Below are 24,312 nucleotides of genomic sequence, written 5' to 3' on the forward strand. Positions count from 1 at the left end.
TTTCCCAACTAGTGTGCCTCCAGTTGTTGCAAAACTACAACTCCCAGCATGCCCAGAATGCCAAGGCATGCTGGAAGTTGTAGTTCGGCAATATCTGAAGGATCAGATGTTGCCGAACTACAACTTCCAGCATGCTTGGGCAGTCTGGGCATGCTGGGAGTTGTAGTTTTGCAACATCTGGAGGTCCACAGTTTGGAGACCACTGTATAATGGTCTCCAATCTGTGCTCTTCCAGATGTTAGAGAACTACAACTCCCAGCATGCCTGGACAGACTGAGCATGCTGAGATTTGTAGTTTTGCAACATCTGGAAGAGCACAGATTGGAGACCATTATACAGTGGTCTCCAAACTGTGGACCTCCAGATGTTGCAAAACTACAACTCCCAGCATGCCCAGAAAGCCAAAGGCTGTCTGGGCATGCTGGGAGTTGCAGTTTTGAAACTCTCAGAGGCAGCAGTGAGATCGCTTTACGGCGATCTCACTGCTGCCAATGAAGATGCCGCACTGTTGCCGGAAACTCACCTCCGGGACGCAGCGCAGCCGGGACCGCACGGACGACGCCGGGACCGCTCGGGACACCGCTCCGACGGGTAAGTGACGCCGGGGGACGGGTCAGGGACACTTAGCAGAGCGGTGTGTGTCCCGATCCCCGTGATCGGGACTCACACACCGCGCTGCTAAGTATTCTGATAGCGAAACGCTGCTATCAGCTAGTCAGATTTCACCAGCTGATAGCAGCGATCGCTGGGGGGGGGGGGGTGGGGGACGAAACCCCCCGTGGTCGCACGGTAAGATGGCTGGCTATCAGTGATAGCCACCATCTTTCCGGGCGCTGCGGGATGCCGCGAGTAGCGGCAGTAATGTCCATGACGTACCTGTATGTCATGGGTCGGGAACACCTTGCCACCCATGACGTACAGGTATGTCATAGGTCGGGAAGGGGTTAAAGGACATCTTCAGTGAAAACAACTTATCCCCTATACACAGGATGGGGAATTAGGCTCAGTTCACACTACGGAATTTCTGGGCAGAATTTCTGCCAGAGATTTAGCCGGCGGCACTAGGACCGCACAGACTGCATTGCCGTCCCCATAGATGGCAATGCATTTCTCGGTAGATCTTTTGGGAGAACTGCTCAGAAAGGCATTGACATCTAAGGGGACGGCAATGCAGCCCGCACGGTCCTAGTGCCGCCGGCTTGGTCTCCGGCAGACATTCTGCCCAGAAATTCCACAGTGTGAACCCAGCCCAGAAATTCCACAGTGTGAATCCCGGCAGGTCCGACAGCTGCCCCCCCCCCCCCGCGCTTTGCCGCACTGGGATAGGCAGGGAGGCACGAACACTGCATCCCCACCTCTCCCATAGAGATACATGGAGGGGGAGAGTTCGCCGCAATGTCATGTTGCAGCCGACACGCCTCCTGCACAGGAGAGCCACAGCAGAGCCGGGGCCCCATGCGGGAGATTGCAGGGGGTGCCAGCTTTCGGACCCCCACAATCATACACTTATCCCCTATCCTGTGGATAGGGGATAGGTTGCTTTTGTTGCATATTTCCTTTAAGCAGGCCCGAATGCCCCTTTAATAGCTAAAAGAACTAAAGTTGAATACTCACCCAAACACCATGGTACCATCTGCCTTGATGCCAAACTGTGCATTTTGAATCCCTCTGGAATTCTGCACCAATCTGCCATTACTCACAATGTTGCCAAGACACTGCTTAGTTTCAGTATTAAAAAATCCTCCGTTTTGGGCTACTATGCATTTCCCATATTTGACAGTGTCTTCTACTGTTTCGGTTATGTTTCTACCACAAGCCCCGGGCTGACCGGGCTCCAACACTGACAAAGTCCTTAAAGGATTATTGACAAAAGTGAAGTGACCACGAACAGTCTTCTTCACCTCATCACCGAGGATGGATATGAACATTCTGGTGGTGGCCACTGGGTGTATGGAGTCATTGTTACTGGGCCACACTTCATGTGTTGTGTTCCCATGAGTGAGAGGCAGGCAGCTCCTGGTCTCCCGATTACTTCGGCTAGGTCCATGCTTAGAAGAGACATCATAGGGCTGCAGCAGGTCATCCTCCATGGAGGTCCTAGTAGAGAGGAAATCCAGGTTACAGAGGTTTCTTCTAGTGGATGTGCGTACAAGGCTTTGTATATACAGTGGTCCCTCAAGTTACAATATTAATCGGTTCCAGGACGACCATTGTATGTTGAAACCATTTTATGTTGAGACCAGAACTCTATGGATACCTGGTAATTGGTTCTAAAGGCACCAAAATGTCATCCAAAAATAGGAAAAAAAGTGAGAATTAAAGAAAAATAAGTAGATAACTAATATAGATAAAGCAAATCCTCACATATAAAAGTAAGAAAGATCTGCTGGGAGCTGTAAATCACTGTCTATGTCCGTGTTTCTCAAGCAGGGAGCCTCCAGCTGTTGCAAAACTACAACTCCCAGCATGCCCGGACAGCCAAAGGCTGTCCGGGCATGCTGGGAGTTGTAGTTTTGCAACAGCTGGGGGCTCCCTGCTTGGGAAACACTGGTCTATGTAGAGGACAGGAGCTTATTCCAGGACCTGTACAGTAAACGAAATGTCCTAAAAAAGTAACATGGAGTCGCCCTCACCTGGTGTACAAAGGATCAGCTAACCCTGGTACAGGTAAAGATTACAGAACATGTAATATCTCCCTGTACTGTAGGGGGCGCTACCAGATATCAGTCAGTGCATGCACTTCAGTAATACAGGGGTTTTACCAGTAAATTGCCCATTCTGATTGGTCAGTTCTTCCGGCCATTGACACATTGCACAGATCTGGACTGTCTGTAGCATTGTATGTGGAGTCTGTTTTCAACTTACAATGATCCAGAAAAGACCATTGTATGTTGAAACTATTGTATGTTGAGGCACCACTGTACATATATGTGTATTTCCCAACCAGGGTGCTTGCAGCTGTTCCAAAACTACAACTCCCAGCATGCCAGGACAGGCAAAGGCTATCCGAGCATGCTGGGAGTTGTAGTTTCGCAACAACTGGAGGCACCCTGCTTGGGAAACACTGGTATACATACATAATATACATACTACTCACTACTTTCCATAGCACCTGTGCCCCTGCCTCTCTAGCTGCTCCATGTACCGCACTCGTGCTCTTTAGGATACGTCAGCTCAGCGAGCCCTGTCTGCCCGTTCCCTATACTGTACCTGGCGCTAACATGAAGCCAGCAATGTACCAGCAGCGCGAACTGCAGCGCCCGGCCCCGGTGGCCGCTCCTGTACCGTGCCGGTAAATATCGAGGACACGGATGTGACAGGAGAAGCCCCTCTCCTCTCCGCCAGGGCGCTGACATGTTACACTCACAGCGGTCACATGACTTCTTTATAGATGACGTCATCAGTGTGCGTCCTCCTCTGATCGGTTGTCTCCTTATCTATGTGGGGGAGACGCATCAAAGCCGGTGCAGAGGGAAAGTGGTGCTGCTCTGGGCAATAGCAACCAATAAGCGATCTGATTGGTTGCTATAGACAGATGGTCACCTTTTCCCCTGCACAGATTTTGATTAATTCACAATTTTTAGTTAAAAGTTTGTGGTGGGTACTGTTCTGTACCTTATAAAGCACCATAGTCCATAATCCATCCTCCCGGTCATATAGGAATTTATGGGATTATCCCAGGGCTCAAGCCCTGCTGGAACGCATGGGAAAGGAGTTCCTGCACTTTTTACCACCGCAGGAAGACCATTCCCATTAGTAGCTCTACAGGATCGCCCCTTCAGTAGAAATCTTGGGTGAGTTCCTGCACTTTTTTCCCCAGGACTTGACCCCTGGATTATCCCCAAAACAGGTCTCAAAAAGGAAGATGTTTCTGGGAATGTTGTTCACAATTAGAGCCATTCTGGGAGGTTTACACATCTGACTGAAGGTGCTGCAGTGTAATCTGCAAAAAGAAAAAAGGCTGTGCACAATGTTGCTGTATAAAATAATATACAGTAAATATCAAATAATAATGTCTTCTGTCCCTACTCCATACAGACATAACCTGACAGAGCTTTACCAAATAAATAAGGAAAACACAAGTAACCCATACATGTGGTCTTACCAAGTAAGGCTGTGTTCACACCTACTTTGTCATAGGAGTGGAACAAAAATGACAGTGGTGCCAGATCGGTCACATGATGGACACTAAGGCTGCGTTCACACTACGGAATTCTCGCGGCTGTATTCCGCGAGCGGAGATTCCGCCTGGCGGCCGCCACCAAAGGTACTTCGGCGCTAGGGCCGCGGGGCACTGAGCCGTCACCATTGATGGCTATGGTCCGCTCGCGGATTCCGCACAAAGAATGAACATGTTCTTTCTTTGCGCGGAACACTTTCAGCGGCGGAAATGTCCGCCGCTGAAATTCCGCAGTGTGAACGGGTCTCGCGGAAACCCGTTCACACTAATGTTAAAGTTCACACCGCAGAAGTGCGCCCGCGAAATTCCGCGGCAATTCCGTAGTGTGAACGTACCCTAACAGCACCTGAAAGACCCTATGAAAGGGGCTTTCTGGGCCTTTTACATTGATGGCCTGGACGCTGCTCCTTGTGCTGTGGTGGAGCCTGGTTACTGCAGCTATTATATACATATATATATATATATATATATATATATATATAATATATAGCAGTAGTCTCCAAACTGCAGCCTTCCAGATGTTGCAAAACTACAACTCCCAGCATGCCCCTACAGCCATCCGGGCATGCTAAGATTTGTAGTTTTGCAACAGCTGGAGGCACCCACGTTGGGAAACACTGCCCTGGGCATTAGATGGGGAACCAATGAAGGGAGAGACACTAAAGGAAGGCTCTGGTCACATCAGATTTTTTATGTATATTTTGTGTATACACCAGAAAAGTTCTAAATGTGCATGCTATATGTGCACCCCTGAAATTTATCAAGAAAATGAAGTATTTCTCACAGAAAAGGATTGCAGTAACACGTTTTGCTATACACGTTTATTTCTTTTGTGTGTATTGGAATTAAACCAAAAAAATAAAGAAAAAATAAAAATAAAGAAAATTGGACATGTCGTCACCCCAAACTCCAAAAATGGTCTGGACGAGATTATTGTCACCCTTTCAAAATTGTGGATAAATAAGATTGTTTCAAGCATGTGATGCTTCTTTAAACTCACCTGGGGCAAGTAACAGGTGTGGGCAATATAAAAATGACACCTGAAAGCAGATAAAAAGGAGAGAAGTTCACTTAGTCTTTGCATTGTGTGTCTGTGTGCGCCACACTAAGCATGGACAACAGAAAGAGAAGAAGAGAACTGTCTGAGGATGTGAGAACCAAAATTGTGGAAAAATATCAACAATCTCGAGGGTACAAGTCCATCTCCAGAGATCTAGATTTGCCTTTGTCCACAGTGCGCAACATTATCAAGAAGTTTGCAACCCATGGCACTGTAGCTAATCTCCCTGGGCATGGACGGAAGAGAAAAATTGATGAAAGGTGTCAACGCAGGATAGTCTGGGTGGTGGATAAGCAGCCCCAAAAAAGTTCCAAAGATTTTCAAGCTGTCCTGCATGCTCAGTGTGCATCAGTGTCAGCGAGAACTATCCGTCGACATTTAAATGAAATAAAACACTATGGCAGAAGACCCAGGAGGACCCCACTGCTGACACAGAGACATAAAAAAGCAAGACTACATTTTGCCAAAATGAACTTGAGTAAGCCAAAATCCTTCTGGGAAAACGTCTTGTGGACAGATGAGACAAAGATAGAGCTTTTTGGTAAAGCACATCATTCTACTGTTTACTGAAAACTGAATGAGGCCTACAAAGAAAAGAACACAGTACCTACAGTGAAATATGGCGGAGGTACAATGATGTTTTGCTGCCTCTGGCACTGGGTGCCTTGAATGTGTACAAGGCATCATGAAATCTGAGGATTACCAAGGGATTTTGGGTCGCACTGTACAGCCCAGTGTCAGAAAGCTGGGTTTGCGTCTGAGATCTTGGGTCTTCCAGCAGGATAATGACCCCAAACATACGGCAAAAAGCCCCCAGAAATGGATGTTAAAGCGCTGGAGAGTTCTGAAGTGGGCAGAAATGAGTCCAGATCTAAATCCCATTGAACACCTGTGGAGAGATATTAAAATTGATGTTGGGAAAAGGCGCCTTCCAATAAGAGAGACCTGGAGCAGTTTGCAAAGGAAGAGTGGTCCAACATTCCGGCTGAGAGGTGTAAGAAGCTTATTGATGGTTATAGGAAGCGACTGATTTCAATTATTTTTTCCAAAGGGTGTGCAACCAAATATTAAGTTAAGGGTGCCAATAATTTTGTCCAGCCCATTTTTGGAGTTTGGTGTAACATTATGTCCAATTTGATCTTTTTCCTCCTTTGTTTGGTTTAGATCCAATACACACAAAGGGAATAAACATGTGTATAGCAAAACATGTGTTACTGCATTTTCTTGAAAAATTTCAGGGGTGCCAACATTTACGACCATGACTATAATATATATATATATATATATATATATATGCCCAACCATGTTAAAAGTTTTGATTGCACCAGGTCAATCAAATCCAACCCATTTCGCTATGTAAGCCTATGATGCAGAAAGGTTGGATCTACCAGCCATGGAGTGCGATGCTATGCACTTTCCCACCTTATATAAGGGATCACAGCGGGTCACAGGAGTAAGATCAGATGGGATCAAAACTTTTGACATCTCAGGGCAGCACATGAAAAGTTATGTTTTAAATGATAGTAACCCTTTAACTGCCAGAGGCCAAAGTAGGTTCCATTTGGTCACCATCTGGTCATATGGACAACACTGTACCATACTGCAGTATCCTGATGATAATGCATTTGTTGATCGTGTAGCAGAATAGCCTATAGGTGACATCCATCACAGGTGTGGGTAAACTTATGCATTAGGAAGCTTCAGTGATGTTACTGTCCATATATGCACACTAAACATTGCTGCTTCCCCACACTTACTCCTTGCCTACAATGGGGACTACACAGGCACAGAAGACAGTTCTTCCCTGAGGACTGCATTGCAATGCTTCCTAGGCAATATGGCCTCCCTTATGGGTGCCATCCATGGTCTGACAGTGATCGTGGTTCACCAGGCCAGAGAAAAAGCCTCTGCTCCTTCTTTGTTGCGGCTGTCAGGCAATTCATACAGACACTCTCCTCCTTGCTATATATGTGAGATAATAAAAGTTAAGGGAGGGAGTTTTGCCGTTCCTGCACTCGGAACCTGTACTTTCCACACTGCAGTTCTACATTTTCTTCTCTTCATCCCTGGGCATGGAGTCAGACAAAGACACATCTAGGCAAAGTGTTGAGATTAATGTATGGCTAATGTTTACCATATATAAGCCTATGCATTGGGATATGCTGAATGCTATTATTGAAGGTATACATTGGGAGCTCTTCTGATATATATATATACACCTCAAATGTTAAGCTTAAAATGTGGTGCAAACAGTTCCTAAATAGACAGCAGCACATCATACTGTGATCTAGGTTTGCTTCTAGAGATGAGCGAACTTACAGTAAATTCGATTCGTAACGAACTTCTCGGCTCGGCAGTTGATTACTTATCCTGCATAAATTAGTTCAGCTTTCAGGTGCTCCCGTGGGCTGGAAAAGGTGGATACAGTCCTAGGAGACTCTTTCCTAGGACTGTATCCACCTTTTCCAGCCCACCGGATCACCTGAAAGCTGAACTAATTTATGCAGGAAAAGTCATAAACTGCCGAGCCGAGAAGTTCGTGACTAATCGAATTTACTGTAAGTTCGCTCATCTCTATTTGCTTCATTAGAACTCTGTAGGAGTCTGAGGACTGTAATATGAATTCGAAAATGTGCTTTTTTAAGGTCATGTGAAAATAGCCCAAGCCTCATTCACACTTTCATGTATAGTTACGTGTTAGTTTCATTTTCTTCAGTCCTAAGTCAACGAAAATGCTTGAATAAGTCCTCCTCCTATCCCCGCTTAACTACTGCAAAATCCTCCTCAATGTTTTACTCTCTAACCCCCTTGTACCCCTCCAATCCAAAGAGGATCCTTTATGAAAAGGACTGCTAAATATTCTAAAACACATCTAATACGCTAGACAGGGTTGAGTAGGCAGATCATTTCTTGTTCTCTATGGGGGGTATTTATCAATTTTGCCTGTTGACAGTTTCTTTTTACCCTTTTTTTCACTTTGGTTTTCGTGGACATGCATCGAATTTATCATTTGGTGCAAGTTTTAGTAATTTTGGCTCAAATGTTGAAATCAGCTGTTCACAGCGCCTTTTACACAGAACTTCCCCCCACAGAGGACGCGTATTTTACCCTGTAGAGCAGCCATTTCGGAGTCCCTCCTGCAGTATATCAGCAAGCGACAGGAGTTATTTTCTGTTGTGGGGTTTATAGCCACCATGTGAAATGGATTTTATTTTCAACTTGGGTAGTTTTTTTATTTTTTATTACTTTAGTGCAGTGGTCTTCAACCTGCGGACCTCCAGATGTTGCAAAACTACAATTCCCAGCATGCCCGGACAGCCGTTGGCTGTCCAGGCATGCTGGGAGTTGTAGTTTTGCAACATCTGGAGGTCTGCAGGTTGGAGACCACTGCTTTAGTGCTTACCTTTCCTGAACCTGTGTGGCCATGTCCAATGCTGGCTCAACGGAGGGTGAAGGTTCCTCAGAGACAACTATGTCGCAGGATAGTATTGAGCAGCCCTGGAGGCGTCGCTGCTTTCCCCAAAAAAAAATGTTAATGTATTTTGACGCCTTTATATTTTCTGACATTGCCAAGTGTGTTTTCCATGTGCAAAATTTCTTGGCGGAGATTTGCACCAAAATTGTGCCAAAGATCAATTGGCGCAAATGATGAATTACTGACTAAAGTTAAAATCACACACAGGACCGTGTGATTTTGAGAAAGTTCTAAAAATGACAGTGGAGAAGATGCGCCAAACTATGGTGCAAAAAGACACTGCGCCAAAGTTACGTGAAAAAAAAACACAATCCTTTGATAAATAACCCCCCTATATCCTTTTGTGGAGAAATACACAGCATATCCACAGTCAAACATTTACTCTCTTTCTGATTGCAGGGACCAATGCAAAAGAAAAACAAAACAACAGAATAAAAATGTAAAAAAAACATATACTACAGCTTTCCCATGAAGTTAAAATTGGCTTTAATGGACCAAACCTACTCTACCTGTGACAACGTCTGCATTACACCAATAAACCTTGAATTTGAGGGAAATAAATGCATGGTATTCTAAGCTTTTCCAGCCATCAATTAATTACGTAGACTTTATTTGGCCTATTAAAGCCTATTCATGTCAAGGGTACGCTATGGTATATGTTGGAATATATATTAATAGGCATTGTGACATTTACCCCTGAGGTTCAGCCAAAAGTGATGTAAATGCCCCTAAACACATTTCTACACATTTGTACTAAACTTTTTTATTCCACACATAGATTTAAAAAAGTTCCAAAAATATTATTACACACACATATATATATATATATATATATATATATATATATATATATATATATATATTACATATCTTATATAAAATGTGCCAAATACACTAGTGTGGAAATTATAAAACATTATATTAACAAACTTAAAACAGGAACATTAAAAAAAAAAAAAAAAATTAAAAATAAAGAAAAATCATCTTTCCCATGGGGATACGCTCTTTATCAGACTAAAAGATTTGATCCATCACAAGATCTTCCATATAGCAATAATATTTTTATCGGTTAAAGCCACTAAGTATTCCATCGCTGGGTCCATGACCACGGTGTTAATGACAGATTTTTCCACCTTTTCTTTTTTTGCGATGGGGTATGGCCAGTCTATAATCTGCAATAATGGTGGAGGGGAAAAAGTTCTTTAGAAAATATACTACAAACGTATATAAAGTGCAGATGCTTTATTACTAATGTGATCATGTGCCACGTTTTATAGTAGCAATACAGTGATCCCTCAACTTACAATGGCCTCAACATACAATAGTTTCAACATACAGTGGTCTTTTCTGGACCATTGTGAGTTGAAACCAGACTCAACATACAATGTACAGACAGTCCAGATCTGCAAAACGTGTCAATGGCCGGAAGAACTGACCAATCAGAATGGGCAATTTACTGGTAAAACACCTGTATTACTGAAGCGTATGTACTGACTGGTGTCTGGTAGCACCCCCTACAGTACAGGGAGGTATTACATGTTCTGTACACTTTACCTGTACCAGGGTTACCTGCTCCTTTGGACACCAGGATAGGGCGACTCCATGTTACTTTTTTAGGACACTGCGTGTTCTGTACAGGACCCCGAAGAAGATCCTTTCCTCTACATAGACCAGTGTTTCCCAAGCAGGGTGCCCCTAGCTGTTGCAAAACTACAACTCCCATCATGCCCGGACAGCCTTCGGCTGTCCGGGCATGCTGGGAGTTGTAGTTTTGCAAAAGCTGGAGGCTCCCTGCTTGGGAAACACTGACATAGACAGTGATTTACAGCTCCCAGCAGATCTTTCTTACTTTTATATATAAGGATTTGCTTTATCTATATTAGTTATCTACTTATTTTTCTTTAATTCTCACTTTTTTTCTATTTTTGGATGACATTTTGGTGGCTTCAGAACCAATTACCAGGTTTCCATAGAGTTCTGGTCTCAACATATGATGGTTTCAACATACAATGGTTGTCCTGGAACCGATTAATATTGTAACTTGAGGGACCACTGTAGTTGTAATGACTTGACAATGGCTTCTACTTCTATAGGATACATGGTGGATATACTTTTATTCTTTCATTTCTTTCTTTCTTAGAATGAATAACATTGTGACCAGAGCCTTAGATGTTCTTAGTGCATTCTTAATTGTACACATGCTAAATTTAGCCACAGACAGAACCCAAAAGAGTGTTTTGGATGGGGAATCATTCACCAAAACTGAAGCAAATTATTGGCTTAAAGTTGTATATAGTAAAATAAGTCTCTCTCTTATATAAAGACACCTTTGCACCTTTTTTTTATTCTCAATTTCTCTTGTCAATGCTAAATGAATCAATGTTCTAAATAACGTTCATTATACAATTCCTATAATTTATCTGATACTCAGAAAAAGATAAGATAAATCTGTTAAGACTGACTTTCTGTTCTCTTGGGTGCTAGAGATAACAGCATGGAGGGGGAGTGAGTTAAAGGGGTACTCCGGTGACAAACTTTTTTTTTTTTTTTTTTTTTTTTTTTAAATCAACTGGTGCCAGAAAGTTAAACAGATTTGTAAATCACTTCTATTAAAAAAAAATCTTACTCCTCCCAGTACTTATTAGCTGCTAAATAATACAGAGGAAATTCTTTAATTTTTGGAACACAGAGCTCTCTGCTGACATCATGAACACAGTGCTCTCTGCTGACATCTCTGTCCATTTTAGGAACTGTCCAGAGCAGCATATGTTTGCTATGGGGATTTTCTCCTACTCCGGACAGTTCTTAAAACGGACAGAGATGTCAGCAGAGAGCACTGTGCTCGTGATGTCAGCAGAGAGCTCTGTGTTCCAAAAAGAAAATAATTTCCTCTGTAGTATTCAGCAGCTAATAAGTACTGGAAGGAGTAAGATTTTTTTATAGAAGTAATTTACAAATCTGTTTAACTTTCTAGCACCAGTTTATAAAAAAAAATAATAAGTTTGCCACAGGAGTACCCCTTTAAATACCAGCTTAGAAAGTAGGTAAGGGGAGAGAGACCTATGAGGACAGCTAACACAGGCTGGATAGAAAAAAAAAACACATAAAGGCAGTGCAGGAAAGAATCGTATAGCCTGTGTACAAATACAAAGGAAAAATAAAGCTCATGCGGCAAGCAGCAGATATAAAGCAAAAGTAAGCAACTTTTTTATTATTTTTTTTAATTAAAAACCTTTGAATAAAATGTTTTTAGCACTATGCTCTACTAATAAGCTCAAAGCAAGAATAAAAAAAAGATTTTCAATAGGTGTCCATATCCTTTGATGAAAGATTACCCATAAAACCTATATTAAAATGCATTAGCCCAAAAAATAAAAACATATTTTCAGTTTCTAAACACATTTTAGGGTGCTCTGCCAATCACTATCCTGTATTATACTAGTCTATACTCGTGCTGTCACATGCGTAAAAAACATACAAGGTGAACTGTAATGTAGTTTGCTCACATTCCCAGCTAACAAACACTTAAGATAGAAGACTCTGAAGTATTTACTTAGGCCTCCAGCAAATTGTGCAGGAAAAAAAATAGTAATGCCCATAGTGATCATTTATGTTCTACCGGATTTTTTTTGTCATATAAGACGCTCCGGCATGTAAGACGCACCCAATTTTAAAGCATAAAAATCTAGAAAATAAAGATTCTGAACCAAATACAATGTAAAGTATAGGACAGTGATCTTCAACCTGCGGACCTTCAGATGTTGCAAAACTACAACTCCCAGCATGCCCGGACAGCCGTTGGCTGTCCGGGCATGCTGGGAGTTGTAGTTTTGCAACATCTGGAGGTCCGCAGATTAAAGACCACTGGTATAGGAAGTAGTACTCACGTGTCCCCGCTGCTCCGGAGCAGTCACGGCTCGTCACCGCTGCCCTGGATGTCGCCCTCCATCGTTGTCGCTGCGTCCCCGGGGTGTCCCCGTCGCTCCGGAACGTCTCTGCTGTCCGGTATCCTCGCTCTCCGTCGCCGCCATCACGTCGCTACGCCCGCCGCTCCTACTGGATGACGGGACGGCGTGCGCGACGACGTGATGACGTCGAAGGAGAGCGCCGCCATGCAGGGGATCCCGGCTTGGAGCAGACACCGAGGAGGCAGGTAAGGTCCCTCCCGTTGTCCTGTAAGCTGTTCGGGACGCCGCGGCAGTCCCAAACAGCCCGACTGAGCAGCCGCGTTAGTGTTATTTTCGCTTCAGACGCGGTGGTCAGCTTTGATCGCCACGTCTGAAGGGTTAATACAGGGCATCACCGCGATCGGTGATGTCCTGTATTAGCCGCGATGGCCGCATTGATGGCCGCAGGGACCGCCGGTTTTAATGTGTATTTGCCGTATAAGACGCATGAACTTTCCCCCCCCAGTTTTGGGGAAGAAAAAGTGCGTCTTATACGGCGAAAAATACGGTAGTTTTTATATTACCAATGCAGTACTGTAATTTGTACCTGTTTTTATTAGAAGATTGAACTCAGATTTCCTAAGGCTATTTTTTAAGCCACATCTATTGTTGTTTCTGTGCTTTCTCTTAGCATTCTTATCAACTTTTGATATGTTGTAGCGACATATCAGAAGTTTTGATTGGTGGGGGTCTGGGTGCTGAGACCACTGATCAATAAAACTAAGATGCAAAAGTGTTCAGGTGAGAGGTATATCACTTCATTTTTGGAGAAAGCTGACCGGAAACTTGAGTGTGGGCTGAATTTCTATGGGGGAGATTTAGCAAAACCTGTGCAAAGGAAAAGTTGCCCAGTTGCCCAGAGCAACCAATCAGATCCCTCCTTTTATTTTGCAGAGACCTTGTTAAAAATCAAAGAAGCGATCTGATTGGTTGCAAGGGCAAATTTTTCCTCTGGACAGGTTTTGATAAATATCCCCCATAGGGAGGAGATTTATCATAACCTGTCCAGAGGAAAAGTTGCCCAGTTGGCAATAGCAACCAATCAGCTTGATTCTTTCATGCCCAGTTGCCCATAGCAACCAATGAGCTTGCTTTATTTCACACTCTGGACGCTCAGCTTTTTGAGCAGAAATGGAGCGGCACAGCTCTCAGCTTCCAAAGGGGTTATCCAGTATTTAAAAAAATTAAAATAAAATAAAAACAGCACCACTCCTGTCGACAGGGTGTGTCTGGTGTTGCAGCTCAGCACCATTGAAGGGAATGGCACTAAGCTGCAGTACTACACACAACCTGTGGAAAGGAGTGGTGCTGTTTTTTGCAAAAAAGGGTTTTTCTAATACTGAACATCCCCTTTAATGCTTCGGTCTCTTCATTTTGGCACCCAGATCTCAAATTATCAAAACTACTGACATGTCAGAAGTCTGCAAAAATGTTAGATACCCTTTAAAAAATGTAAGCTGCCTGCTCCATATTACGCACTAAACAAGCAATGAATACAGAACATTTTGCATGTCTCAAATAGAGATGAGCGAACTTACAGTAAATTTGATTCGTCACGAACTTCTCGGCTCGGCAGTTGATGACTTATCCTGCATAAATGAGTTCAGCTTTCAGGTGCTCCCGTGGGCTGGAAAAGGTGGATACAGTCCTAGGAGACTCTTTCCTAGGAATGTATCCACCTTTTCCAGCCCACCGGAGCACCTGAAAGCTGAACTAATTTATGCAGGATAAGTTATCAACTGCTGAGCCGAGAAGTTTGTGACAAATCGAATTTACTGTAAGTTCGCTCATCTCTAGTCTCAAATTATACAGAATCATATATATGACATCATAAACAACAGTAATGATCAGAGAGAATACACTACACTCCACTATAAATACCTTAGTGGGCTCTTTTAAGGTCTTGCAGGGCACTCCAGTCTGTAATTCAGCCTTGCAGGACTCAAGCTCATATATCCATATCTTTCCAGCTTCATCACCACACAACACACAGTATCCATCTTTAAATGAGGAGAATAAATGCTGTTTAACAACTCTTTGCATCAATACAAATCATTGGCCATATTGCATGAATTTTTGTTTTTTTCCCCTGAAAGGTAACCTATCGCTATGGTTAAATGGGCACTGTCACCAAACTTTTTTTTTTATATGTTGTAGTACTTATGTACTACAACATATCTCTAATATAAACCCTTTAATTTTTTTTTCATTAAAATAGTTTATTTTCATTTTGAAAACTGGCCAGTAGGGGTCTCCCCTCCTAGTGGCCGACTGCAGGCTGACGTGACGTCCTGCTTGAGTTCAGACCAATGCCGGCCAATCGGTCCTAATTCATTCAGCCTGCGCTCGCTCCCTGCCTGTCAATCAGACAGGCGAGAGCGAGCGCTGAGAGCGCATTGGCTCCCTGGCCTGAAACGCCGGGTATGCCTTGGGGAGAGCTGGGTTTGGGGTTTTCAATACGGGGGTGGGGGGAGAGACAGGGTAGCGCCGCGGCCATGGCCATAAAGTTTTTGTTTTCAACACAGGATGCCCTGACAGCCAATAGATGTCAGGGCAAGCTGGGAGTTGTAGTGTTGAAACAGCTGGAGGCACCCTGTATAGGTGAACTAAGGGAGGAAGTCGACCCCCCCAGCAGGCATCAATGATGTTGCGCCTGCTGGGGAAGTCTGCCTGGTAAGTGAGCACACTACCAGGCAGACAAAGGCATTTTTTAATACAGTAAAAAAATAATAATAAAGGCAGGGAGGGGGTTAGGGATACATGGGCAATAGGCAGGGACAGAAAAGAAAAAAGGATGGTGGGAGCTATTCTTTAAACCAACCTTGCTGATCGCAGCTTAACATAGTGGCGTTATGGACAGATTCCTGGAGACAGCATGACTAGCCCTAGCTACTAATCCTTGGGAGAACCTACTCTTGAAATCAGGCCCCACCTACCTACCAATGATTGACAAATCTCTCCCTATGCACAGAAATAAGGTGGAGGCAGTGTTGACTATATACTGTATATATTTAGGTTACAAAATAGAAGGATGTGTGTTTTTGGGATCACATAAACATTAAATTAAATTAACCCCTTCAAGTCCATTTTGCGGCTCCCGAGGTATGACGCGCGCTCAGTAGGTGAGCACGCATCATACCCGGTGGGTCCCGGCTGCTATAAGCAATCAGGACCCACGGTTAATGCCAGACGTCGCCGATCGGGCTGATGTCCGGCATTAACCCTTTAGACACATTGATCAAACTTGATCGCTGCATCTAAAACGAAAGTAAAAATTGCCTTTTAGCTCAGTGGTGCTGTTTGGGACCGCCGTGGCGAAATCGCAGCGTCTCGAACAGCTTGCAGGACGCGAGGAGGATCCATACCCGCCTCCTCGCTGTCCGATCGCAGAATGACTGTTCCGTGCCCAACATCCAGGCAGGAGAAGCTGAGCTGCGATGACACTGATCAATGCCATGTGAACAGTGTAAGATCAGTGTATGCAATGTTATAGCCCCCTATAACACACACACACATATATATATATATATATATTTATATTTTAGTATATTTTTGTTCCCTTTTTATACCATAAAAAAAATGTATAAAAAGTTATTGAAAAATCCGATCAAAACAAAAATGGTACCAATAAAAACTTTAGATCTCGGCACAAAAAAATTAGCCTTCATATCGCCCCTAATACGGAATTTTTTTTTTTTATAGGGGTCAGAAGAGGACATTTTTAAACGTATTAATTTTAGTTATGATTTTTTTTAGTAGTAAAATATAGTGAAACCTATATAAATTGGGTATCCTTGCGACCATATGGACCTACAGAATAAATATAAGGTGCAATTCTTACCGACAACTGCACTGCATAGAAACGGAAGCCGCTTTAATTTACAAAATGGCTTTTTTTTTATTTATTTTTTTTGCCTCACAAATAATTTTTTTCTGGTTTCGCTGTAGATTTTGTGGTGAAATTATTAATGGTATTCCAAAGTAAAATTGTTGGCGCAAAGAACAAGCCCTCATATGGATTTTTAGGTGAAAAATTGAAAGTGTTATGATTTTTAGAAGGTGGAGGAGGAAAAAACTAAAGTGCAAAAATGAAAAATCGCCAAAGAGGGAAGGGGTTAAAGGATATGTCTATTTCTTTACCTGTAGATGTTGTCAGGGCAAGATATGGTAGATCTGTCTCTGACCATTTCTGCTCTGCCAGTATATAGGCAGCTGCCTTTTTACTGTTTTTAGATTTTTGTTTCTCAAAAGATTTCTTCCAGCTCCATATGTATATGGATCCTTGCATTGCACTTTTGGAAACTGTAAATAATGAAAAAAAGTTATTAAACTTTGAGCCATAAGGTTACATATCTCACCTATAAAAGTATAAAGAGGTCACAAAAAGCAGGCACTATTCAACTACATAGCTATTTGTTACAAGAGGTTTTTTCAAGTTGATTAAATGCTAAATGTAATGATGGGGGGACACATAGGGAAAGATTTATAAAAACTTGTGCAAAGGAAAAGCAACCAATCAGATTGAGTCTTGAAATATTAAAGGGGTACTCCGGTGAAAACCTTTTTTTTTTTTTTAATCAACTGGTGCCAGAAAGTTAAACAGATTTGTAAATTACTTCTATTAAAAAATATTAATCCTTCCTGTACTTATTAGCTGCTGAATACTACAGCGGAAATTCTTTTCTTTTTGAAACACAGAGCTGTCTGCTGACATCACGAGCACAGTGCTCTCTGCTGACATCTCTGTCCATTTTAGGAACTGTCCAGAACAGCATATGTTTGCTATGGGGATTTCCTTTTACTCTGGACAGTTCCTAAAATGGACAGAGATGTCAGCAGAGAGCACTGTGCTCGTGATGTCAGCAGTCAGCTCTGTGTTTCAAACGGAAAATAATTTCCACTGTAGTATTCAGCAGCTAATAAGTACAGGAAGGATTAAGATTTTTTAATAGAAGTAATTTACAAATCTGTTTAACTTTCTGGCACCAGTTGATTTAAAAAAAAAAAAAATAAATAAATAAATAAAGGTTTTTCACTGGAGTACCCCTTTAATATTTCAAGACTCAATCTGAATGGTTGCTTTTCCTTTAAAAAGGCCTCTAAAACAGTGGTCTCCAACCTGCAGACCTCCAGATGTTGCAAAACTACAACTCCCAGCATGCCTGGACAGCCGTTGGCTGTCCGGGCATGCTGGGAGTTGTAGTTTTGCAACATCTGGAGGTCCGCAGATTGGAGACCACTGCTCTAAAAGATATAAAGAAGCACTCTGATTGGTTGCTATGGGCTTCTCTGTACATGTTTTGATAAACCTCCCCCATAGTATTTTGGTCCATACTGGGAGGGGGAAAAGGTCAGAGTAGTCGCCACATTTCTAAAGCCGATACTGGATATTAGTATCACTGGATGTTAGTATTCGTTGTCATGCAACAAGATATGTGCAATTAGAGGTACGGCGAGGAGCGTGTCACAAAACTATGCACGTCTAAAAAACATGTCACCAACGTGAGAAGTTTGAAAAGCTCTGCAGTACAGAAATTTATATCACCCCCAAAGTCCAATTTTAAAGCATTTTGGGAATGTTTGGGAAGGTAAGAATAGTTGATGGCCAAGTTTTGCTTGGAATACATTTTGCTTGGTATTGTGTAAGTGTATATTTAAACCATTTTAGAAACATAATTTTTTTTTATCATGTGTAAAAATAAGAATTGGCATCACCCCGATGTGTAAATATATGCACAGGGTTAATTTAGCTTTCATGCATAATGTATATAATACTTCAGAGTAGAAGCTTTGTTCAAACTTACCTACAAGATCATCACTCAGAAATGCCAGGCCATCCACAATGTGGAAATCTGAATCCTTGGATTCCTTATTGTATATTGGGAAATTAATCTCTACGTCATAGGAGCTGGTTTAAAATAAAAGGTTAAAATTTAGCGCATACATTTTACATTCTTTGTATTTCTAGTTCTATGCTCCGATTCTGAGGCAGCAAACATTCTAACCATGAACAAAGCAGCTTGACCTAGGCCTTTGGGCTTTTTTTTAAATCTACTTGGAAGGCCCAATTGCACAGTCTGTTAGGGAAAAAAAATAGAAAGACAGATACCGGCACCTAGTGCATTACCCTTGGTAACAGGAGCAGAGTGGTCCAGAGTTTGGCCCAAAAACCATATAGATGGCCGCTCACTTTAAAGAAAAGTAAAAAAAAAAAGCCTTTCACCCCAGTGATAATGGGGTACTTTGGATCCAGAGTCGCTACTCAGCCTTCTGGGTTACAGGAACCAGCTACACTGCTGTCCTGGGTGCGGACGAGTAGAAACTTGAAAGAAAACCCTTGTAGAGTGGCGCTTCGGCTCCCTCAAAATGATGAGAATGAACCAGAAGTATGTTGAAAGGTTCGCAGTGGAACCGTTTTATTAAGTACAAAAAATAAAAAACAAGAGATGACGCGTTTCGGGAGGTGCCCTCCCTTCCTCAGATCAGAATGCATAATAGTTGAGAGACATCCATATAAATACAGAAAAAAAAGGCCAAAATACAAAAAAGGGGGCGTGGCTAGTGAAATAACAGGTATATACAGTTAAAAATCAATAGTTTCAGTACAATCATGATGCATAAAGTTAAATTTCATTCATACAGCAAGTATAGAGGAGACCAATATCAGAAATTCGCAGTGTAAAACATTATACATTAGCACAGGACCGGAAGTTCTCGCCTGTCATTGTGTTATAGCAGAGGCGGCTCTGGACGCTTCCAGACACCCGGTTGCCAGGGACGCATTGCTATGTGCGGCGATCACTTGACCGTGCAACAGCCAATCACAGAAGCCACAGATCACATTGTTGTAAACAGTGCGCACTGTGTTAAGCACTGACAGCCGCTGCAGTAATGTGTCTGTGCGCTGCTGGAGCCCCTCAGTAGAATTGTATAAAGGTATATAAGAGCGTAGGAGGCTCTGCCGACACCAGTGTGAGGGCTGCTGGCTATTTGAACAGTGTAACAAAGCCATAAATTATGGACCAAATGGGCAAAAATACCTGTGTGGTGTGTACATGATATATATGTGTGGGTGAATGCGTATATAGAGGCAGAAAGACCAGGTAGTAGAGATGAACATTATAGTAGGGTCTAGTAAATATATCAATATATATAAAAAAATAAAAACAGAAGTATGCATGGGAGGTAATAGGGATAAAATACATAAATAATTGTATAAGACTATAAACAAGAATATAAATAATATATGTAAAAGAAGAGGGACTAGGTCCATATATATGTATATATGTATAGCACGGGTATAACATTCTTAAAAGAGGTACATGTAAGAATACAACAAGTTCTACGTAAAAAAATATAAGGATAAAGTAAGGATGCCACCTTATGTCTACTATATGTACAGGTAAAATCGTTGCTATGAACAGAGAGTTCTACACAAAGGTGCTGGGCATTCTGGAACCATAAGCAAACTTTTTTTCGTACAAGACAGTAAAACACAGACATATGAGGGTTAAATGAAGACGATTGCATGATCACAGGGAGCACTCAATAAGTTTGATTGAACCGGACGGGACCAAGGTCTGTAATTTATAAATCCAATAATTTTTGCATCTATCAAGGGTATTAAAATGCTGGGGGTTATCCTTAGGTATACTTTCAATTGGGGTCACAGTAATGCAGTTAAAATCCTGTTTTTGGTGCTGAGTCAGGTGCCTGGAGACAGTATGTAGTGTGAAGCCGTTTTCGGTATTATTCCTGTGCTTAGTGACCCTTTCACGGAGGCACCTGACAGTTCTGCCCACATATTGGATCCCACAGGCACAATCCAGAAGGTAGACTACATATTGCGTAGAGCAGTTAAGGAGGGTATTAATTTGGAAGGTGTCACCAGTGCTTCTGGAGATGGAGGATTTAGCACGATGGTTAATGCTGGAGCAACACTTAATCTTTAATCGGCTGGGTACTATGATGTTGCGTAGTGTTCTCGCCCTCCTAAAGGTGATACCGGGTCTGGAGGGGAGTGAATCCCGCAAGAATGGGTCACTTAGAAGAATGGGCCAGTGTTTCTGTAGACTCTACTGGATGTGCCTGTGTTCCCGGGTGTATGTGGTGATAAAGTTCGTAGTCCACCTATTGTCGGAGGTGTGGGCAGTCTTCTTGCTTAGACAGTCATCCTGGGACAAGACGCTGGCTCTTTTGAAGGAAGCTTCCAAAATGGATCTGGGGTATTCATTGTGGAAGCTTCCTTCAAAAGAGCCAGCGTCTTTTTTTGTATTTTGGCGTTTTTTTTCTGTATTTATGTGGATGTCTCTCAACTATTATGCATTCTGATCTGAAGAAGGGAGGGCACCTCCCGAAACGAGTCATCTCTCGTTTTTTATTTTTTTGTACTTAATAAAACGGTTCCACTGCAAACCTTTCAACATACTTCTGGTTCATTCTCATCATTTTGAGGGAGCCGCAGCGCCACTCTACTTCAAGTTTCTACTAAATTGCACAGTCTGTCATGTTTGATAAAATACTAGGGATATTTTTGTCAACAAGATGACAGACACTTCAGTGGAACCCGACATTCCCCTTTCTAAGTCCAAAAGAAAATACAGATGTCGCTACTTTAGGTGGTGCTCAGCATATGCTGAAAGAGTCTTTAGCATCAGTCTTTTAAGAAATTCATATCCTGTACTTAATTTCTTCAGTAATAAGAGCTCAGCTATGGTCTCTGCCTGGCTGCACAATATCCTAACCTACTGAGCTTTCATCTCAAAAAGAAATAAAATAAAGGACATGGAAGGAGATTTAATAAACCTTGTGGAGAAAAACAGATGACATTGCAACCAATCCACTTTCTTTCTACAAGGTTTGATACATTTCTCCAAGAGATTTTACAAATGGCCAAGCACTACATTCTGTTCTTTCTTTGAAAGACTGTCAATGGCACTTGTTGGGTGTGCTAGTACCGACCTGTAAAGAGAAAATTCTATAAAAAAAATAAAATATTGCAATGCTGATGTGGACAGTGCTGTTCACTTAAAACTCAACTTATGAATTTTTTTTATTTTTTTTATTTAATACTTGCAGAAAATGCATGAAGCACACAAAAAATAAAAAAATAAAAATAAAAATAGAGAAAATAAAGTTATTACCGTCTTGCCTGTTGCTTTTTTAGAGTTATATCCCAGACAAAGCAACCGTCTTCACAAGCAGCCATCAAGTGCTGATCTGGGCTTGCAGGAACTGGACAGAGACGCAGTGGAGTAGATGTAGTATCCAGAGTGAGCAACTGGCTAAAAAACAGAAAGAGGGAGAGAGAAAATCAGGCTTGGGCTACATGGTGACTGACTACATGAGTCACAAGATGGCTGTGTCACTCTCCCCGAATTGTTCAACATCGCATCCACTGTAAGTAAATGGGTTTGTGTCGCAAGTGGCTGCCAGACAGTTGCAATACAGCACAATTCAAGGAGAACGACAAGGCAATCTTTGGCCAAACAGCCTAAGATGGGACCAAAATCACTGTGTAACTCTAGCCTTAGAGTATTTATCACTCAGTACCTAATCCGGACCATGTACATATCATTTTTATGTGTCTAGCACCTTTATTTTTTTTAATACACTTATAATTTAGCTCACTAGTCTGAATTCCTCTCAAAGGGAGGGGCGTGGCCTTACTGTACAGGTCTCCGCCCCCTCCCTCAGTATGCTGTCTGCTCACATCTCCCCTAGCATTAGCAAAACTACAACTCCCAGCTTGTCCTCACTGACAGTAGCGGGACACAAGCTGACAGTGGGAGGATTTTTCCTCCAGCTGTGAGCCCTACACTCACAGCTGTCAATCAAGGAGGTGTGTCCATGACATAGGTGATGATGCATGGACACAGCAGGACTAGTATGTGTCCAAGCAAGCGGGGGGGGGCAGTTCTTTGACTGGCTTTTTCAGTATGAAATACTGAAATTTTTTCTAATGAAAGTGATTTACAACATATCAAAAGTTTTTGTATCTGACAGTGCCCATTTAAACTGACATTTATTGTGCTTACAACTATTGCAGGACATCACATTCTGTTTCAGTTTTTGTCACTGTAAAGCCCTGGCCTAAGCAGGGGCAGCATTATATGGGGCTCTTTTTCCAGACAATCAACATTTTCATACTGCACAGGAAACTTTGAAGAATGTTGGTGCACTAGACTAGATATTTACAACACATTCAAAATGTTTTCAGACCCTCTTAACTTTTTTTCACATTGTTATACTGAGACATTGTGCTTAATAAAAATCAAGCTTCCCCTCATCATTCTGTACTCAATACTCCAGAAAATGTTAATGTTCTGCAAATTAATAAAAAAAAAATTAACAAAAAATTAAAAAAAGAAGGACAGCCCAAAATTTAGCATGGAAATACGTATTCAGACTCTTTACTATGACACTTGAAATTTATCTCTGGGGGCCTCCCATTTCTCTTGATCATCTGTGAGATGTTTCTACACTTCGACTGGAGAAACCTGTGGTTGATTGGACAGGATTTGGAAATATAAACCCTTGTCTATATAAGGTCTCACAGCTGATAATGTATATGAGAGGGAATACCAAGCCATAAGGAGAGAAAGAACTGCCTGTAGAGCTCAGAGACAGGATTATGTGAAAAGAACAGATCTGGAGTAGGGTGCAAAAAATGTCTGCTGCACTGAAAGTTCCCATTAGCACAGGGGCCTCTATGGTTCTTGCATGAATGATGATTGGAACAACCAGAAGTCTTCCTAGAGCTGGACACTAAGCAGTCGGGGGGGAAAAGGGCCTTTTTAATAGCAGTGACCAAGAACCCAAAAGGTCACTTTGGCTGAGCTCCAAACATTCTGTGTGCAGATGGGAAAAACTTCCACAAGATTGACATCACTGCAGCACTCTACCAATCTGGACTTTATGGCAGTGGCCAGGAAGAAGCCTTTTACTCATAAAAGACACATGAAAGTTTGCTAACAAAAGCACCTAAAGAACTTCTCTAGTCTAATGAAACCAAAATAGAACTGTTCGACCTCAATTCTAAGTGTCATGTCTGAAGAACACCAGGCCCTGCTCATCACCTGCCACATACCCTCCCTACAGTGAAGCATGGTGGCAGCATAATACTGTATTTTTCACCGGCTGGGACAGGGAGACCATTCAGTGTTGAGGGACAGCTGAATGGAGAACAGTATCGAGATATTCTTGATGAAAACCTGAACCAGAGTTCTCTAGACCCCAGACTGGGTTCAAAGTTTCAACTGCTAACAAGACAAAGACCCTAAGCACACATCCAAGACAACACAGGCAATTTCTAAAGTTCTGTTTTCAAATACTCATTATGGGGTTTTTAGTGCAGACTGATGGGGAAAATGTGAATTTAGTTCATTCTAGCAACATAAAATGTGAAAATATCAGATTATGTCAGTGCAGAGACCCCCAAGGATAAAATACACAGACAGGGTGCTGAGCCAAGAGGGGAAATGAAGTGTGCTGTGCGCACAACAAATTCATTTATTTCGATCACTCAAGAAGCATTCTTACTAATGGTAACCATTAATTAAGAATGCCTTCTGAGTGACTGAAATGCACTGGTTTATATGCGTTTATCCAATGACTGTTTTATGGATGTGAAACAATTGCACATGTGAAG

The 24,312-nt window shown here is 42.2% G+C and overlaps 2 protein-coding genes across 4 annotated transcripts in view; both read right to left on the reverse strand.

Annotated features, from left to right (window-relative positions):
• The window catches only part of NAGPA (N-acetylglucosamine-1-phosphodiester alpha-N-acetylglucosaminidase), a 34,561-nt gene extending 31,177 nt beyond the window's left edge, over positions 1–3,384 (reverse strand). For all 3 annotated transcript variants that reach the window (XM_056558753.1, XM_056558752.1, XM_056558750.1), the window contains exons 1-2: positions 3,211–3,384; positions 1,615–2,097 (exon numbers count right to left, since the gene is read on the reverse strand). In XM_056558753.1, coding sequence (XP_056414728.1) covers positions 1,615–2,097; positions 3,211–3,356 — 629 coding nt within the window. In that variant the 5' untranslated portion in view covers positions 3,357–3,384. The remainder of the gene's footprint in view (positions 1–1,614; positions 2,098–3,210) is intronic.
• Positions 3,385–9,591: 6,207 nt separating this feature from the next.
• Positions 9,592–24,312, reverse strand: part of LRWD1 (leucine rich repeats and WD repeat domain containing 1) — a 46,715-nt gene continuing 31,994 nt past the window's right edge. Inside the window, exons 12-16 of the mRNA XM_056558754.1 lie at positions 21,806–21,946; positions 18,467–18,570; positions 16,803–16,964; positions 14,544–14,662; positions 9,592–9,887 (exon numbers count right to left, since the gene is read on the reverse strand). Of these exons, the coding sequence (XP_056414729.1) occupies positions 9,747–9,887; positions 14,544–14,662; positions 16,803–16,964; positions 18,467–18,570; positions 21,806–21,946 (667 nt within the window). The 3' untranslated portion in view covers positions 9,592–9,746. The remainder of the gene's footprint in view (positions 9,888–14,543; positions 14,663–16,802; positions 16,965–18,466; positions 18,571–21,805; positions 21,947–24,312) is intronic.

Source organism: Hyla sarda, chromosome 2, assembly GCF_029499605.1.
Source record: "Hyla sarda isolate aHylSar1 chromosome 2, aHylSar1.hap1, whole genome shotgun sequence".
In the NCBI taxonomy this organism is placed as follows: domain Eukaryota; kingdom Metazoa; phylum Chordata; class Amphibia; order Anura; family Hylidae; genus Hyla; species Hyla sarda.